Source organism: Chlorocebus sabaeus, chromosome 19, assembly GCF_047675955.1.
Source record: "Chlorocebus sabaeus isolate Y175 chromosome 19, mChlSab1.0.hap1, whole genome shotgun sequence".
Taxonomy (NCBI): Eukaryota; Metazoa; Chordata; class Mammalia; order Primates; family Cercopithecidae; genus Chlorocebus; species Chlorocebus sabaeus.
The window spans coordinates 26,341,715-26,355,127 of NC_132922.1; the positions used below are offsets into that span (position 1 = coordinate 26,341,715).

Consider the following 13,413-nt stretch of genomic DNA (forward strand, 5'->3'; position numbering starts at 1 on the left):
CCTGAAGTGCTGGGATTACAAGCATGAGCCACCGTGCCTGGCCAAAAGTGAGACTTTTAATGACAGTGTTGCAAGATCCAGTGCACTGCACCTGGCCAAAAGTGAGACTTTTATTGATACTGTTGCAAGATCTGGTGTCTGAGGGGCAGACACACCCAGCAGAGTTTCAATGAGCAATTTATCCCCTAGTGTGCAGGTCCCTCCCCTGGTTCCTCATAGGCTGAGTACTGTGGGGTTACAGTTTTCCTGGGTGTGGCCTACTCATTGTTGTTGGGGGATTTAGGTGTTTTTCCAGGATTCTCTTACTGCATTTTTTTGCAGCCCACAATGCATTATCATCCTAGTCAGCTCAGGGGCTCTTCAAGTAGCTGGGTAGGGTGATAAGAACAGACAAAGCGAGATACTTTGCAGGCTAGTAAATTTTCATCTTAGACTAATTTTCTTTGATTCAAGTGAGGGCAACTAAGCGGGGAGGAGGAGGGGCCCAACAAGCAGGCATTGCCCATCCAAGAAAGAACCTACTATTTCTTCTGTCCTTTGCTGACCTAAACTGGTTCAAGGTATTTTGTCTTAAAAATGGGCCAGTGTATACATTATTTTTTTCACCCTATTTCTTTTCTTCTCAATTAATTTTGATATAGAAATATGACACGGCACATTATGTACAACATACACAATTCTCTTTGTGAGAGTGGAGGTCAATGGGAGTTTCTTTTCATCTAATACATGACACACTAGGATGTTTTTGAAGGACTGCATCCATCATCAACTGATGCAGAGGCAGTTTCCTCCACACCAGTTTTTCTCCTTGGATTAGGCCCTGTGCATTTAGCAATCTACATCAACCTCAAAGATAAATTCTGTGGGAAAAGCTCTTGTCTTTTCCACACGTGTCCTTTATGCTAAAATGTTTGGTCTTTGACCTTTGATTCAACCACTGTTTCACAACTAGTTTTCTGAAGTCATCAAGAGACTAACAGGTCTGTGTAAGGGGTGCAGCAGAATTGATCTGATCCTCATAGCATGTTCTTTTTTCTCGTTGCAGATTTTACCATCACGTGTCCAGGGTATGTACCTTCAACTAAGTCACTTTCTGAGAAACAAATTTGCTGGCTTTCATATGTAGAAACCTTAATCTGGGTTCCTGTTAAAAAATATTGGGGGTGTGGTGAGAGCAAATGATTTTGCAAGCGGGTAACTATGAGCAGAGGGGCTGTAGAAATGTGTGTGAACCCAGAGAATCAACAGGAGATTTTGTGTGAGCCAGTGTGTCTTCGCCTGGAGTAGGAGAAGTGCACCTCTCACTGACTTATTCTGGTGTTGGTGGTTCTAAAGAGTGGATTCTGGAGAATCTCAGCAGGGAAGAGGATGCCTCTCCAGGTAGTCAACAAGACTTCAGGTGGGATCTAATAAAACAGCATTTCCAGCAACCTTCATGTTATACCTGCTGCTTAGGAGGCTGAGGGAGGGTGTAGAAAGAGAAAAAGTAAATATAAGCTGAATTTGTTCTTTTCAGAGTTCAATGTCATCAGGGTGAGAAGTACTACGTTTTTGAGTATCCTGTGATTTCGATCACATCTTATTATTTAAAGGTGATTTTTCTGAGAACACCTGCTCTTTTCTGCCTCTGCCACTGCAATATGTCAGAGCCTTTGATTTGGCACACAGTTCTGTCACAGGCAGTTACTTAATCCTGGAGACAGAATTCTTCTGCGGTGTGCCCAGATGCATAGGAGAAATGGATCCTTACCTTATGAACTATTAGGTTTCATGGCAGCACATTCATTTGTCTGTGCTTGCTGTTGACCTCTGGTATCAAGACATCTCCCTGGGAGCAGAGGACAGAATGAAAACTCACTCTGGGCTCACTATAAAAGCTCCAGTGTCTTGGAAATGGAGGGAGAAGCACAACCTTGAGCACACTGTCAGCATTCCATTTCTTCATTTGAATGAGAATATGCAGTTTTACCATCATTTGTGGAAGAGGCTTTCCTTTCCCCATTGTGTATTCTTGGTACCTTTGTTGAAGATCAGCTGACTTTATGTATGCATTTAATTCTGGGCTCTCTATTCTATGTCTGTGATACTTATGGGTGCCACCGAGCTAGGAGCACACTATCTGAATTTATCTTTTTTTTTGTAGATTTCACTCTCATGAATGTCCATCCTCTAACACTATTCTTTTTCAGTTACCATGGTTATTTGAGGCATATATAAATTATTTAAAGTCTTAGGATTATCTTTTCCATTTCTGCACAGATGGCTGTTAGCAGTTTCATAGCACTTGTTGTGAGTCCGTAGATCACTTGTGTAGTATTGTGTGTTAGTCAGGTTTACTCTTCCTATCCATGAATACGGGATGCCTTTCAACTTCTTTGCACCTTCTTTACTTTCTAGAATCTTTATGTTGACAACTCATAAGGTAGATTTAACATGACTAACAAAAATTTGTGATTTTAAATATTTTTTGGGCGGAGTCTTGCTCTGTCATTAGACAGGGTGCAGTAACGTGATCTCTACTCACCGCAACCTCCACCTTGTAGGTTCATCTGATTCTCCTGCCTTAGCTCCCTAGTAGCTGGGACTACAGGCATGTGCCATCACCCCCAGCTAATTTTTTTATTTTTAGTAGAGACATGGATTTACTATGTTGGCTAGAATGATCTCAATCTCTCGACCCCGTGATCTGTCTATCTCGGCCTCCCAAAGTGCTGAAATAACAGGCATGAGACCCCACACCTGGCCAAATTTGTGATTTTTTTATACCACTATTTTGTATATCTGAATTAAGTGGCATCAAATAATTTTTTTTTTTTTTTTGTAAGCTAGTTAACCAAAAAAATCACCCCTGTATGCATGGACATTTTTTCCTGAATTCATCCATTTCTATTGGTATACATTTCCTCATTTCAGTAAACAATGTATATTTCAACCTGGAAACTTACCCTCATGGCAGAAAGTATTCAGAGTCACGACTCTCAGCTTCCCTGGTGTAGGTTGCGCAGGCTGTGTGAGGTTGGCCTGTTGGAATGAAGCCTGATCTTTAGGGACCCTCCTCAGGGAGAGTGACACAGAGCTGCTGAAGCCGCTGATCACAGGGGCCCAATAGGATTTGTGCACACACCCTGGTTCCAGAAGAAGACCTACAAAGAGGAAATCATGGCTAGTTTTAATTGTAGCACATTAATATTTAATTTTTAAAATGATTTCTATGAAAAAGGGTGTATGCTTAATAGAATAGAGTAATTTGGGTAAAATTGAGTCCATTTCATTAATACAATAGGCTTTTAATCAAGTAACAATTTTTTTAAACAGATGCTAAATGTAGTACCAGCGTAATTGGATCCTAGTGTACTGATAGGGTCTTGAATATGTTAAGAAAATGCTGTTTGTTTAGAAGAGTTTCAAAACATTTGAGAGGGAGGAAGGCACTCTTCCATTGACCCTTAGCATGCATTTTAGTTTCATTTTGGGTTGACTCTTCTCTGTTGCTGCCTGATGCCTCTAGTGCAAGGTGAAGATCTCCATGTCTCATGTCTTTCCTGCTCCCCTTCTCTGCCCTGTTCCACTCAGGGGAATAGCCCAGCATCAACTCAGTCCATGCTTGTTAATCAACCACCTCCATACACCACATCCAGCAAAGCTCCCTGAGTGACTTACAGTCACCAACCGCCAATGAACTGATCTTTCCTCTGTGTCCTTCCAGCTTGGCCTGAGGACCGCTTGTTTTTAAGATGCCCACCACGATACAAAGATGAAGATGATGATGATGATGTCCATGTAAGATCCCCTTTTTTGGTCTTCTACAGCAATGTTGCTTTCCTGATTCCTTCACTTCTCAGTTAATTTTGATATGAAAATCTGGCAATGCACATTATGTACAATGTACCCTATTCTCTTTGTGGAGCTGGAATTCAGTAGGAGTGTCTTCCCACCTTATATGTGGTAGAGTGCTTTTAAATGACAGCATCCATTATCAACTGGAATGCTGAGGCATTTTCCACACCAGTTTTCCTCTTTGGATTAAGCATTGTGCATTTGCATATAAAATTAAAGGTAAATTCTGTGAATAAAGGTATTGTTTTTCTATAACTATCCTCTGTGGTAGTCTTTGGGGACTTTGACCTATGGCTCAAGCGCTGTACCACCTTCTGATTTTTTATCGTTGTCCAGAGAATAACAGATCTGTGTGAAGCGCACAGCAGAATCTGCTTCTCACGATGTTTTCTTTTATATAATTGCAGGGAACAGCTTGGAATGAAAACGGTATGTACCATGAAATAACTCACTTCCTGAGGGAAAAACTTGCTAGCTTCGGTGTATAGAAACCTGATTCTGGGTTCCTGCTGGGAAACAGGATTGGGGTTCTCGTGAAAGTGATTCTGCCAGTATAGAACTCTGGCCCAAGAAGCTGTAGGAAGGTTTGTCAACCCAGAAGAAAGATGAGGGGATCACGTATGAAGCAGCATGGGGTGGGAGAATAGCCCATCATTCAGCTTCAGGTAATGTAGGAGGAGCGGGCGAGTCACTCTCTCTAATGACTTATCCTGGTGTTTTTCTTTCTAAAGACTTGACGCTGGAGAGTATAAGTGACGAGGAGACTCATCCAGGTAGGGAACTACGCGCCAGGAAAAACCCAGTGGGAAAAGGTTCCCAGGAGCCTCCAGGTTATCCCTGCTGATTAGGAGGAGGGGCTGAAGGAGGGGGTATGAAATCAGAAAGAAAATGGAAATATGTGTGAGGTCTGTCTTGTTGTTCTCAGAGTTTCTTGGCGTCATGGTAAGAACTGTCTCTATGGGCTATGGGGGTGCTGTGTTTATGAGAGACTCTCTTTGCAGTCCACCTGCTCTTTTCTGCCTGTGGAACATCACAACCTTTGGTTTGGATTACTCAGCACTCCTAGAGATTGTGCACAAGGGGTGTAGGCTTAAGCACTGGGTGTCATCTGTGATGAAGGGAATTTCTTTTTGAGATGGAGTTTCACTCTGTCACCATACTGGGGTGCAGTGTTGGGCTCCCGCTCACAGCAACCTCCCCATCCCAGGTTCAAGTGATTCTCCTGCCTTAGCCTTCCAAGTAGCTGAGAGTACAGGCCTGTGCCACCATGCCCAGCTAATTTTTCAATTTCTATTTTTAGTAGAAACGTGGTTTTACCATGGTGGCCCGGGTGGTCCAATCTCTTGACCTCGTGATCTTCCTACCTCGGTCTCCCATGTGCTGTAATAACAGGCATGAGCCACCGTGCCTGGCCAAATTTGTGATTTGTTATACGAATATTTTGTATGTCTGAATGAATAGGCATCAAATAAAAAAAATTTATGTAAGCTGGTTAACCAAAAAATCACCCCTGTACTCACGGACAGTTTTTCAAGAATGTGTTCATTTCTATTGGTATACATTTCCTCATTTCAGTAATTAATGTATATTTGAACCTGGAAACTCATCCTCATGGCAGAAAAGTGTTCAGAGTCATGTCTCTCAGCTTCATTGTAGGTAGAACAGGGTCTGTGAGCTTGGCCCATTTGAATGAAGCCTGATACTTCTGGCATCTCCTCAGGGAGAGTGACACAGAGCTGCTGAAGCCCCAGATTACAGGAGCCAGTAGGCTTTTCGCACACACCATGGTTCCAGAAGAAGAGTTACAAAGAGGAAATCATGACTATTGTTTTGTTTTATTTATTTATTTATTCGAGATGGAGCCTCACTCTGTCGCCCAGGCTGGAGTGCAGTGCTGCGATCTCGGCTCACTGCAAGTTCTGCCTCCCAGGTTCAAGCCATTCTCCTGCCTTAGCCTCGCAAGTAGTTGGAACTATAAGTGCCCGCTACCATGCCCGGCTAATTTTTTGTATTTTCAGTAGAGATGGGATTTCACCATGCCAGGATAGTCTCGATCTCCTGACTTCGTGATCCGCCTGCCTTGGCCCCCGAAAGTGCTGGGATTACAGGCGTGAGCCACCGCACCTGGCCAATCATGACTATTTTTAATTGTAGCATTTTAAAATTTAACTTCTAAATTATGAAAAGAATGTGTGACTAATAGAATAATTTGGGTACAATTGAATCCATTTTACCAATAAAGTAAGCTTTTAATTAAGTAATAAATCCTTTAAAAGAGATGCTAAATGTAGTAGCAGCATAATTGGATCCTAGTGTACTGATACGGTCTTGAATATGTTAAGAAAATGTTGTTTGTTAGAAGAGTTTCAAGATATTTCAGAAGGAGGAAGGCACTCTTCCATTAACCCTTAGTGTGTGTTTTTGTTTCATTTTGGGTTGACTGTTTTGTGTTGCTGCATGATGCCTCTAGTACAAGGCCAACACCTCCATGTCTCATGTCTTTGCTGCTCCCCTCCTCTGCCATCTCCCTTCCACCCAGCATCAACTGAGTCCATGCTTGTTAACCAGCTCCATACACCACATCCAGCAAAGCTCGGAATGACTCACAGTCACAGACAACCAGGGCACTGATCTTTTCTCTGTGTCCTTCCAGGTTCTTCTGAGGACAACCTGGGTTTAGTGAGACCACCACCAAGTGAAGATGATGATGGTGATGATGATGATGATGATGATGTCCAGGTAAGACCACCTTTCTTTGTCTTCTAAGGAAATGCTGGTTTTCTGATGTGAGAAACAAACTTACCAGTCCAAACCCAAAGAACAGACTCATGGAGCTGAAAAACAGCAAAGTGAGATTTTCTTTCCTTTTTTTTTTTTTTTTTTTTTTTTTTGAGACAGTCTCGCTCAACTGGCCAGGCTGGAGTGCAGTGGTGCAATCTCAACTCAGTGCAACCTCCATCTCCTGGCTTCAATCAATTCTCCTGCCTCAGCCTCCCGAGTAGCTGGAATCACAACATGTGTTCCCATGTCCCCATGCCCAGCTAATTTTTGTATTCTTAGTAGAGACGGGGTTTCACCATGTTGGCCAGGCTGGTCTGGAACTCCTGACCTCAGGTAATCTACCCACCTTGGCCTCCTGAAGTGCTGGGATTACAAGCATGAGCCACCGCGCCTGGCCAAAAGTGAGACTTTTAATGACAGTGTTGCAAGATCCAGTGCACTGCGCCTGGCCAAAAGTGAGACTTATTGATAGTGTTGCAAGATCCGGTGTCTGAGGGGCAGACACACCCAGCAGAGTTTCAATGAGCAATTTATCCCCTAGTGTGCAGGTCCCTCCCCTGGTTCCTCATAGGCTGAGTACTGTGGGGTTACAGTTTTCCTGGGTGTGGCCTACTCATTGTTGTTGGGGGATTTAGGTGTTTTTCCAGGATTCTCTTACTGCATTTTTTTGCAGCCCACAATGCATTATCATCCTAGTCAGCTCAGGGGCTCTTCAAGTAGCTGGGTAGGGTGATAAGAACAGACAAAGCGAGATACTTTGCAGGCTAGTAAATTTTCGTCTTAGACTAATTTTCTTTGATTCAAGTGAGGGCAACTAAGTGGGGAGGAGGAGGGGCCCAACAAGCAGGCATTGCCCATCCAAGAAAGAACCTACTATTTCTTCTGTCCTTTGCTGACCTAAACTGGTTCAAGGTATTTTGTCTTAAAAATGGGCCAGTGTATACATTATTTTTTTCACCCTATTTCTTTTCTTCTCAATTAATTTTGATATAGAAATATGACACGGCACATTATGTACAACATACACAATTCTCTTTGTGAGGATGGATGTCAGTGGGAGTTTCTTTTCATCTAATACATGACACACTAGGATGTTTTTGAAGGACTGCATCCATCATCAACTGATGCAGAGGCAGTTTCCTCCACACCAGTTTTTCTCCTTGGATTAGGCCCTGTGCATTTAGCAATCTACATCAACCTCAAACATAAATTCTGTGGGAAAAGCTCTTGTCTTTTCCACACATGTCCTTTATGCTAGAATGTTTGGTCTTTGACCTTTGATTCAACCACTGTTTCACAACTAGTTTTCTGAAGTCATCAAGAGACTAACAGGTCTGTGTAAGGGGTGCAGCAGAATTGATCTGATCCTCATAGCATGTTCTTTTTTCTCGTTGCAGATTTTACCATCACGTGTCCAGGGTATGTACCTTCAACTAAGTCACTTTCTGAGAAACAAATTTGCTGGCTTTAATATGTAGAAACCTTAATCTGGGTTCCTGTTAAAAAATATTGGGGGTGTGGTGAGAGCAAATGATTTTGCAAGCGGGTAACTATGAGCAGAGGGGCTGTAGAAATGTGTGTGAACCCAGAGAATCAACAGGAGATTTTGTGTGAGCCAGTGTGTCTTCGCCTGGAGTAGGAGAAGTGCACCTCTCGCTGACTTATTCTGGTGTTGGTGGTTCTAAAGAGTGGATTCTGGAGAATCTCAGCAGGGAAGAGGATGCCTCTCCAGGTAGTCAACAAGACTTCAGGTGGGATCTAATAAAACAGCATTTCCAGCAACCTTCATGTTATACCTGCTGCTTAGGAGGCGGAAGGAGGGTGTAGAAAGAGAAAAAGTAAATATAAGCTGAATTTGTTCTTTTCAGAGTTCAATGTCATCAGGGTGAGAAGTACTACGTTTTTGAGTATCCTGTGATTTCGATCACATCTTATTATTTAAAGGTGATTTTTCTGAGAACACCTGCTCTTTTCTGCCTCTGCCACTGCAATATGTCAGAGCCTTTGATTTGGAACACAGTTCTGTCACAGGCAGTTACTTAATCCTGGAGACAGAATTCTTCTGCGGTGTGCCCAGATGCATAGGAGAAATGGATCCTTACCTTATGAACTATTAGGTTTCATGGCAGCACATTCATTTGTCTGTGCTTGCTGTTGACCTCTGGTATCAAGACATCTCCCTGGGAGCAGAGGACAGAATGAAAACTCACTCTGGGCTCACTATAAAAGCTCCAGTGTCTTGGAAATGGAGGGAGAAGCACAACCTTGAGCACATTGTCAGCATTCCATTTCTTCATTTGAATGAGAATATGCAGTTTTACCATCATTTGTGGAAGAGGCTTTCCTTTCCCCATTGTGTATTCTTGGTACCTTTGTTGAAGATCAGCTGACTTTATGTATGCATTTAATTCTGGGCTCTCTATTCTATGTCTGTGATACTTATGGGTGCCACCGAGCTAGGAGCACACTATCTGAATTTATCTTTTTTTTTTTTGTAGATTTCACTCTCATGAATGTGCATCCTCTAACACTATTCTTTTTCAGTTACCATGGTTATTTGAGGCATATATAAATTATTTAAAGTCTTAGGATTATCTTTTCCATTTCTGCACAGATGGCTGTTAGCAGTTTCATAGCACTTGTGAGTCCGTAGATCACTTGTGTAGTATTGTGTGTTAGTCAGGTTTACTCTTCCTATCCATGAATACGGGATGCCTTTTAACTTCTTTGCACCTTCTTTACTTTCTAGAATCTTTATGTTGACAACTCATAAGGTAGATTTAACATGACTAATAAAAATTTGTGATTTTTAAATATTTTTTGGGCGGAGTCTTGCTCTGTCATTAGACAGGGGGCAGTAACGTGATCTCTACTCACTGCAACCTCTACCTTGTAGGTTCATCTGATTCTCCTGCCTTAGCTCCCTAGTAGCTGGGACTACAGGCATGTGCCATCACCCCCAGCTAATTTTTTTATTTTTAGTAGAGACATGGATTTACTATGTTGGCTAGAATGATCTCAATCTCTTGACCCCGTGATCTGTCTATCTCGGCCTCCCAAAGTGCTGAAATAACAGGCATGAGACCCCACACCCGGCCAAATTTGTGATTTTTTTATACCACTATTTTGTATATCTGAATTAAGTGGCATCAAATAAATTTTTTTTTTTTTTTTGTAAGCTAGTTAACCAAAAAAATCACCCCTGTATGCATGGACATTTTTTCCTGAATTCATCCATTTCTATTGGTATACATTTCCTCATTTCAGTAAACAATGTATATTTCAACCTGGAAACTTACCCTCATGGCAGAAAGTATTCAGAGTCACGACTCTCAGCTTCCCTGGTGTAGGTTGCGCAGGCTGTGTGAGGTTGGCCTGTTGGAATGAAGCCTGATCTTTAGGGACCCTCCTCAGGGAGAGTGACACAGAGCTGCTGAAGCCACTGATCACAGGGGCCCAATAGGTTTTGTGCACACATCCTGGTTGCAGAAGAAGACTTACAAAGAGGAAATCATGGCTAGTTTTAATTGTAGCACATTAATATTTAATTTTTAAAATGATTTCTATGAAAAAGGGTGTGTGCTTAATAGAATAGAGTAATTTGGGTAAAATTGAGTCCATTTCATTAATACAATAGGCTTTTAATCAAGTAACAATTTTTTTAAACAGATGCTAAATGTAGTACCAGCGTAATTGGATCCTAGTGTACTGATAGGGTCTTGAATATGTTAAGAAAATGCTGTTTGTTTAGAAGAGTTTCAAAACATTTGAGAGGGAGGAAGGCACTCTTCCATTGACCCTTAGTGTGCATTTTAGTTTCATTTTGGGTTGACTCTTCTCTGTTGCTGCCTGATGCCTCTAGTGCAAGGTGAAGATCTCCATGTCTCATGTCTTTCCTGCTCCCCTTCTCTGCCCTGTTCCACTCAGGGGAATAGCCCAGCATCAACTCAGTCCATGCTTGTTAATCAACCACCTCCATACACCACATCCAGCAAAGCTCCCTGAGTGACTCACAGTCACCAACCACCAATGAACTGATCTTTCCTCTGTGTCCTTCCAGCTTGGCCTGAGGACCGCTTGTTTTTAAGATGCCCACCACGATACAAAGATGAAGATGATGATGATGATGTCCATGTAAGATCCCCTTTTTTGGTCTTCTACAGCAATGTTGCTTTCCTGATTCCTTCACTTCTCAGTTAATTTTGATATGAAAATCTGGCAATGCACATTATGTACAATGTACCCTATTCTCTTTGTGGAGCTGGAATTCAGTAGGAGTGTCTTCCCACCTTATATGTGGTAGAGTGCTTTTAAATGACAGCATCCATTATCAACTGGAATGCTGAGGCATTTTCCACACCAGTTTTCCTCTTTGGATTAAGCATTGTGCATTTGCATATAAAATTAAAGGTAAATTCTGTGAATAAAGGTATTGTTTTTCTATAACTATCCTCTGTGCTAGGCTTTGGGGACTTTGACCTATGGTTCAATCGCTGTACCACCTTCTGGTTTTTTGTCGTTGTCCAGAGAATAACAGATCTATGTGAAGCGCACAGCAGAATCTGATTCTCACGATGTTTTCTTTTATATATTTGCAGGGAACAGCTTGGAATGAAAACGGTATGTACCATGAAATAACTCACTTCCTGAGGGAAAAACTTGCTAGCTTCAGTGTATAGAAACCTGATTCTGGGTTCCTGCTGGGAAAGAGGCTTGGGGTTCTCATGAAAGTGATTTTGCCAGTATAGAACTCTAGCCCGAGAAGCTGTAGGGAGGTTTGTCAACCCAGAAGAAAGATGAGGGGATCATGTATGAAGCAGCGTGGGGTGGGAGAAAAGCCCATCATTCAGTTTCAGCTAAAGTAGGAGGAGCGGGTGAGTCACTCTCTCTAATGACTTATCCTGGTGTTTTTCTTTCTAAAGACTTGACGCTGGAGAGTATAAGTGACGAGGAGACTTATCCAGGTAGGGAACTACGTGCCAGGAAAAACCCAATGGGAAAAGGTTCCCAGGAGCCTCCAGGTTATCCTTGCTGCTTGTGAGGAGGGGCTGAAGGAGGGGGTATGAAATCAGAAAGAAAATGGAAATATGTGTGAGGTCTGGCTTGTTGTTTCCAGAGTTTCTTGGCATCATGGTAAGAACTGTCTCTATGGGCTATGGGGTTGCCGCGTTCATGAGAGATTCTCTTTGCAGTCCACCTGCTCTTTTCTGCCTGTGGAACATCAGAACCTTTGGTTTGGATTAGTCAGCACTCCTAGGGATTGTGCACAAGGGGTGTTGGCCTGAGCACTGGGTGTCATCTGTGATGAAGGGACTCTGGGGGACACAGCTCTCTCACAGGCATTTCCTGGAACCTAGAGAAACAATTCTTCTGCTGTGTGCCAAGGGGATATCAAGAGTCACCCTCTGAACTTTCAGGGCTTGTTAGTGCATGTTCATGTTTCTGTCCTCACTGTGTGCTCCTGGTTTAAAGGGATCTCCTGGGGTGGATGGCGGAGTGAATATTCACGCTGGGCTCACTGGTAAAACTCCAGTCTCCTTTGAAGGGAGGAGGAATGTTTGACCTTGAGCATGTTTCCAGCCTCCAGTTCCAACTCAGTCACAGATTCTGAGATGAGGTTTCTCTCTCCCCAGTTCTCTAATTTTTGGAGAAGCCAATAGTTCCTTCCCACAAAAGATAGCATCACACTATTTCCTATCTTCAAAACTTTGGCTTTGGTTTTGTTCTCTAAGTTGATATTCATCACTTAAGTTCTAGACTTTTTCTTTTTTTATTTTTTTTTTTCTGAGACAAAGTCTCGCTGTCTCGCTCAGGCTGGAGTGCAGTGGTGTGATCTCAGCTCACTGCAAGCTCTGCCTCCCGGGTTCGTGCCATTCTTCTGCCCCAGCCTCTTCAGTAGCTGGGACTACAGGCGCCCACCACCACGCTTGGCTAATTTTTTTGTATTTTTGATAGAGACAGGGTTTCACCATGTTGGTCAGGCTGGTCACGCACTCCTGACCTCAGGCAATTTGCACACCTCAGCCTCCCAAAGTGCTCAGATTATAGGCATGAGCCACTGTACCTGGCCAGAGTTACTTTTAATATAATTGTGTCTATCTCAAGTAATGGTGCTTTGAGTATTTTTGTCAATGGTTTTGGAATAGCACCAGCACGCACTTCTGTGGAGTAGACTGTTACAAGGGGGCATATCTTTCATTATCATAAATAATGTCAAACTTTTTCCAAAATGATGACACCAATTCATGCTCCTCTAACAGTATATATGAGTAGCCATTTCTCCAAATCTTCATGGACTCTTAGTTTATCTCTTTCTAAAATTCCATCACTGGTTAGTCTTTCATTTGTATAAAATATTACTGAAAATCTTTACCAAAAAGAAATGTTGTTCGACTCTAATGATGCAGCGCAGTAGGTTTGTTTACACCGCCTCACCACAGACACGTAAGTAACGCACTGCGCCGACATTCCAACAGTTACGACTTTACTAGACAAAGGGAAATTTTCAGCTTTGTTATAATCTTATGGGACCACTGTCATACATGTTGTCTGTCATTGACCAAAATGTCATTCTGCCACATATGACTGTAGTTAATAAGCAGGTGCTTAAGTTATAAGAATGAAAATAATAACATATAAATTGAGTATATGGGCATTTCTGTATGTTGCCTCCTTCAAGTGTCACAATCAGTTTGAGACAGAATTAGTTTTGTTATAGTCATTAGATACATGAGGAATGTGAGTCTCAGCTAAGAGCTAAGAGTTTGCTCACTGCAGACTCCACCTCCTGGGTTC

General features: G+C 42.4%; 1 protein-coding gene across 4 annotated transcripts in view; it reads left to right on the forward strand.

Moving 5' to 3' along the window:
• LOC119627094 (uncharacterized) overlaps positions 1-13,413 on the forward strand; it is a 63,858-nt gene that overhangs the window by 41,066 nt on the left and 9,379 nt on the right. For all 4 annotated transcript variants that reach the window (XM_073006875.1, XM_073006876.1, XM_073006877.1 and 1 more), the window contains 9 exons: positions 1,046-1,067; positions 3,707-3,780; positions 4,245-4,266; positions 4,569-4,610; positions 6,491-6,576; positions 8,016-8,037; positions 10,679-10,752; positions 11,217-11,238; positions 11,541-11,582. In XM_073006875.1, the coding sequence (XP_072862976.1) occupies positions 1,046-1,067; positions 3,707-3,780; positions 4,245-4,266; positions 4,569-4,610; positions 6,491-6,576; positions 8,016-8,037; positions 10,679-10,752; positions 11,217-11,238; positions 11,541-11,582 (406 nt within the window). The remainder of the gene's footprint in view (positions 1-1,045; positions 1,068-3,706; positions 3,781-4,244; positions 4,267-4,568; positions 4,611-6,490; positions 6,577-8,015; positions 8,038-10,678; positions 10,753-11,216; positions 11,239-11,540; positions 11,583-13,413) is intronic.